Here is a 6,000-nt window from a genome sequence, read left to right on the forward strand (position 1 = left end):
GAAATAAAAGCAAGCTCAAGTACGGTACTTTGTTTTATTAGATAAGCTTTCTGAAGTACTCTTCTTAATTTCTTTCTGATTAACTCTTTCGAGAATAGATTATACAAGGCACATCTTTGGATTAGTCTAGATGTATCACAGACTCATTTCAAGTGGGAAACTGAAATTAAATCAATATTTGGGAGACTAAAAATTATGGGCACAAGCCAATCCACAAACAGTCCTTTTAATCCCAATTATTTCACTCTTCCTACCTCTTCAGTTGAAATCAAATTGCTTTGTGCATCCATTCTTTCTATTATACCAAGGTTTGAATAACTGTATTTCAGTTCATTTCTATGATTTCAGAGCATTACAACCATTAGTCTATATCAGTGATGGTGAACCTATGGCACTCATACCGTGGGCACATGTGCCGTTGGCCCAGCACAGAGTTTGCCAGAGTTTGTTACTAGAAAGCCAGAGGGACACGGCACTTTGCAATAAATAGGTGGGTTTTGGGTTGCAGTTTGGGCACTCGGCCTCTAAAAGGTTCACCATCACTGGTCTATATTCTATGGTGGTATGCTTAAATACTTTCAATATATAATTTTTAGGTCAGAAAACTGAACAAAAATTAAAATCCAATTTATCTATAACTGTATTTGACTGTGAAATGCCTTCCCAAAGGTGATGTATGTAAAAACAAAACAAAACACAAAAAATACAGACTATTGTTTGAAATCTAGTTTAAGCATTTCTATTTCCAACTTTCCCTGATTATACAATTAAATGAATGAGAAAAGAACTAGCTCACATAGTACAACATCCCCCCACAGTAGATCTTAGTAATTGATGACACAAGATTTGTTCACTTATTTGTTTACTCATCCTGATAAAGATAATGAAAGATAGGAACTACCACCTTCATAGCAGTAAACTACATCTCCAGTAGCTCTGGACAGAAAAATAATTCTCCAAGCTGACTTTTAAAGCACATGTATTACTCACATACTATTGAAGAGTTCCCGGTATGTTTCATCACCTTTTCCTTCTGACATCAAACTATCCAATTTGTCAATCAATTTTGCTTCTACCTGTAAGGAACATGTGTACATATATAAGGTGTTCAGTGGTATAAATCAATTTCTTGATCAAAATACTGGGGAAATGTTCTCTGCCGTACTAAATGAAGAATGTAAGCTTTGCCACATTGTTCATTCTCTCTACTTTGAAAGGCAGTAACCATTTTATATATGATATGTCTATGCTGATTTAAGTGGAATATTATGCTTTTAAGCTGCAGGCTTTTGTTATTACTACAAGGCAGCTATTACAGAGCCAAATAAAAGCAGTGGTCTTAACTCCTGTTTGAAAATCCCATCCCAAGGCTGGAAATAAAAGGCATAATATACATCTTAGCACAAAAGCACCATTTCCCCCCTTCTTTTCCTCATCAAATCTCTATATGAACATTATGTTGACATGTGTTTCTTCCATGCTGCTTGATGGTCAAATACCCAAACCTACTCTGTCTCCAACTGAATTTGGACCAGTGAGAAAATGTACTTAATTTTCATTCCAGCAACCAAGAGCAGTCGAGGAGTATGAGTTCCATGGCTAATGCTCATTGCTTAAACACAATTAGGGTTACATTTTGTTATCAAGAAATTATAACAAGGTGGTTCTGTGTAGTTAATATTGCATGGGAAAATTGTCTCCTGTGAAGTAATAGGGATAATTAGTGAATGAAAAATTAAAGGGAAGGCCTGCTGTACAGTTAATAAAGAATGAATGATAGCTGATATCTTTAATAAGAATGCATAATGCAGGGAGAAATCATAATGTCTTTACACTGCTTATATGAGAATTGTTTCTTTGCTTTAACACTCATATAACTGACAATTTATGGTAGCCTGTTTATCTTACATTCACTGGTCCACTTTCATGCCTCTGTTTTCCCTCTCAGATATTTATGTGAATTCTGCTCCTGTTATTTTGCCATTTCACCTCACTAATTCAAATGCTTTTGCTTTGCTTCATTGGCAGCAGCAGGAAAGGGAACATAGAAAAATGGCTTGAAGCGACACCAAGAAGCAGAATACAAATCTGCAATAGCAGATGGTGTATTTAGTACTTCCTTACTTGGCATGTCTAAGGCTGCTTCAGTAACAGGGGGGGAAAAGATTCAGACTATGGCATGACTTGGCATGCCAAAAGGGTCACCTTCTAGAAATATGAATCTTAAAGTATGTTAATGATCATGACAGACCTTTGTCTTCACAACTGTGTTCCCATTAGTACAATTCTTAAGCCATATTCCTTACAACTAAGCATTTCAAAATGAGCCTTTTGGAAGAATTATTGTTTCAAGCAAGTTAAACCACTGTTTATCTTCTGTTGAGGGATATTATTTTCTTATTTCAATTGCTTTCTCAGATGTGACCATGCTAATGAGGTGATATAACTATGAAAGCGTGCTGAAAAGTTTTTGGCCCAACCCACTTTCCAAAATCTGAACATAATTTTGTTACCCTAGCTTGAAGTAGTGTTCTTTTGTATTGTAAACTGCCAATATGCAGAACTGAAGCACTAGTTCCTGATATTTTTTCAGATCATTAATGGCAACAAAAAGTGTGGATAAGTGTGGAATTTTCAAGTGCTGAACTTCAGGATGTCATGAAGTTCTTCTTCCTGCAGAAGAAAACTCCAAATGAAATCCATGAGTGTATGTATGATGCAAACACTGACTGACAAGTGATTGCCATACTCAGCTGTGAAGAAGTGATATGCCAACTTTCAGCATGAGGATTTTAAAACCAAAGAGGCAGCAAAGATGCAACTATTGGGCGTGTTCATGACCTGATTTTGGCAGATCAGCAAATCTCAGACACAACTGCTGAGGTATTAAAGATATCCTAGGAATGTGTTGGATTTATAGTTCATGAGTAGATGGCTATGCAGAAGTGGTCAGTCAGGTGGGTGCCAAAATGTCTGAATTCTGACTAGAAACACAGATTTTGCAACATTTGATCCACTGATAATTTTTTTCGAACTCATCACTGTTGATTAAGCATGGTTACATCACTATGATCCAGAGGCCAAACAATAGTTCTTGCAGTGACAGGATGGCTGAAGAAATTCAAGACTCAAAGCTCAATAGAAAAAGGTCATGGCCATAGTTTTTTGGGATAAGGAGTGTAATTCAATGCCTTACTATCTCCAGAAGGGCCAAACAGTTAATGCAGAATAGTACTCGAAAGTCCAAAACACAGTTTGAGACTGCTTTAACTGTCCTGGCTCAGTGCTAGGGAATCCTGGGAATTATAGATCATTGTGGCACCAGAGCTCTCTGACGGCTAAATCAGAGAAGGCTAAATCTATCACAAAACTACAGTTCCAGAATCCCTAGCATTGGGCTAGGGCAATTAAAATGGTCTCGAACTGGGTTATTTCTGTGGTGTGTTTTGGACCTAACTTGCTGTGCCTATTAAAGGAGGCACTGAAGGAAAAATGGCTAGCTGGCAATGGATATTTTGAAGAATTTTGGGTTTGAATGCAAAGAACATCCACCCTATTTATCAGATCCCACTCCCTCTATTTCCTGCTTCCAAACCTTAAAAAGAGTTTGAAAGGAAGGAAATTTTTGATTGAGTCAGAGGTGATAGCAGCACCAGAGCAGTATATCAGTGACCAGACATCAGATTATTTTTATTTTATTTTGGGGAGAAGGGTTAAAGAAACGTTAGAAATAATGTGTCAAGTTGAGCTGAACTTTGGGGTGAATAGAATGTAAGGCGGGTTACAGACCGCCTGTTTGGGGCAGCCTACACCCGTCCCTTTCCCCGCTGTATTGGGGCCTCAGCTGCCAGACCGGCAGCCTCTGAGGCCCCGATCCGCCGCTTTGCAGGCCGCGAGGAAGCGGCAAAAGGCCGCTTCCCCGCGGCCTGGAAAGGGGTGTCCTTGGGGCTTCAAGCCCCAAGGACACCCAGCAACGTCGGGGAGGAGGAGAAAGGGGCCGCTTGGTCCCTTTCTCCTCTGCGTCGCTGGGCACAGCCATGTAAAGGCTGCGCCCAGCGACGCAAACCCCAGAAGGAGCTCTGTTTCGGAGCTCCTTCTTGCACCACGGAAAGGACGCTCTACTTCCAGGCTATGGAATTCTCTACTTTGGAAGATTGGGCTGCCTGCCCCTGCACTCCCTTTCTACCAGCAGGTAAAAATTTATTTGTGGAAACATCTTTGATGAGGGTCTTCTCCTGCATTTTTAATAGTTCTCATAGTTTTAAATGATTTTATATTGGTTTAACCCATTAATTATTTAGTTTTTGGGGTGGGGGGCTTTTTTTGTAAAACAAATCTTTTAATATCACTTTTTAATTTATGTATCATGGGAGAAAGAAGTATACACATTTAATAAATAGATAAATAGTTTTAGCCACAGTTGTTAAAACATGCCAGGAATAAGTTATATATGGTGATTGCTATCTTGCGGAAAAATACAATCTGTTTTCTGGTTGACAATAAACAAATGAATAAATACCTGTTTAAAGTTGCCACTGCGCCTTTGCTCCCAGTCCATCATATCATGGAAAATAGGAATCATTACATTCCGTAGGTCAGGCTGAGGTATAAGTGTCACTTCTAAAAAAGGCCCAATCAGTGCTGGGATGAAATGGACTTTGTGTTCTCCTAAAATGAAAATGAAACCAAAGTGAATGAAACTATCTTCATGAAACTGAGTAAACAGTGATTACAGATGTATGAAAAAGTGAACCAAGTGTACTCCAGACCTGTGTACTCCAGACCTACAAATTGATCTAGAGCAGTGGTTCTCAACTTTCAATCCTCCATTTGTTTTGGATTTCAGCTAATTGCCCCCAACAATCTGGATACTCATTTTAGCGACCTCGGAAGGATGCAAGCCTGAGTTGAGCCAGAGCCCTTTTGCTAATATTGAACTCACAACTTTATGGTTTTGAGTGAGTGGCTGCAGCATAGGCATTCAACCGCTGCCCCACCAGTACGCACTTAACACAAAAGGCCAAAATAAAATTCTCAGCAATGTGTAGCTGCCACAGCCTGCTATGGGAATGGCAATCCAATATATCTGAAAGGCAGCAGGGTAGAAAAAGTTGGTACAGATTGGCATGTGTACAATATGGGCATGCATTTAAACATTATATATGGGAATTTATGTGAGTGCAAATAATCAGTGCTATTTCTGGCTCTGCATTGTAGATGGCAGGGGGAGCACTCAGAACAATCAGTATGCTGACTAAAATAATGGTGGCTAGTGGCTTCCATGTCTGCAGGTAGTGAACCTATGCTGAGTAATAGCTAGGAATAGCTATTACCTATCTGGGATAGGTTTGGTATCTTGGATATCTCCTCTATAGATCAAGCTAATGGTCACAGTTGGTTTGCAGTCATCCTATCACGAGAGCCACTGACTGCCATTGGACTAGAGCAGAGTTTCTTATCTCTTACTTCCCATATGTTTTGGGTATCAAGTGGCAGGATCCCTGATTTCATCTCCCAGTAAGGACCATGCTTGCTAGCCAAAATTTAAAATATTCTACAGATTTAAATATCCTGTGGGCACAGGTCCCATCTGATCTTAAAAGCTAACTAGGGTCAGGCCTTGGATACTTGGAAGGGGACATCCAAGAAATACCAGCTGCTGTAGGCTCTATTCACAGGAAAGCAAAGTCAGACTACTCCTGAATATTCCTTGCCAAAGAAAAAACTATGGAATTCATAGGGTTACCGTAATTCAATCGCCAACCTGAAAACATGAATTTTACTTTAAACTATATTAATGATTTAAATGATGATGGACTTACCTCTAACATTAGGAAAGTTTTGGAGGAGAAGTATAAACATTCAAGATTTTTTTTTAAAAAAAATCTACTATTAAAGCATTCATATGTATTTTAATCCTAAAACATACAAGTAATCTTACCTAAATTTTGCCACATGCTGAATATCTCACATCCCATTGTCACCCGCATATCACCATAC

The 6,000-nt window shown here is 39.0% G+C and overlaps 1 protein-coding gene across 2 annotated transcripts in view; it reads right to left on the reverse strand.

Annotated features, from left to right (window-relative positions):
• Positions 1–6,000, reverse strand: part of DOCK4 (dedicator of cytokinesis 4) — a 212,589-nt gene that overhangs the window by 65,221 nt on the left and 141,368 nt on the right. For both annotated transcript variants that reach the window (XM_042467418.1, XM_042467419.1), the window contains exons 30-32: positions 5,942–6,000; positions 4,520–4,668; positions 991–1,076 (exon numbers count right to left, since the gene is read on the reverse strand). In XM_042467418.1, coding sequence (XP_042323352.1) covers positions 991–1,076; positions 4,520–4,668; positions 5,942–6,000 — 294 coding nt within the window. The remainder of the gene's footprint in view (positions 1–990; positions 1,077–4,519; positions 4,669–5,941) is intronic.

Source organism: Sceloporus undulatus, chromosome 5, assembly GCF_019175285.1.
Source record: "Sceloporus undulatus isolate JIND9_A2432 ecotype Alabama chromosome 5, SceUnd_v1.1, whole genome shotgun sequence".
Taxonomy (NCBI): Eukaryota; Metazoa; Chordata; class Lepidosauria; order Squamata; family Phrynosomatidae; genus Sceloporus; species Sceloporus undulatus.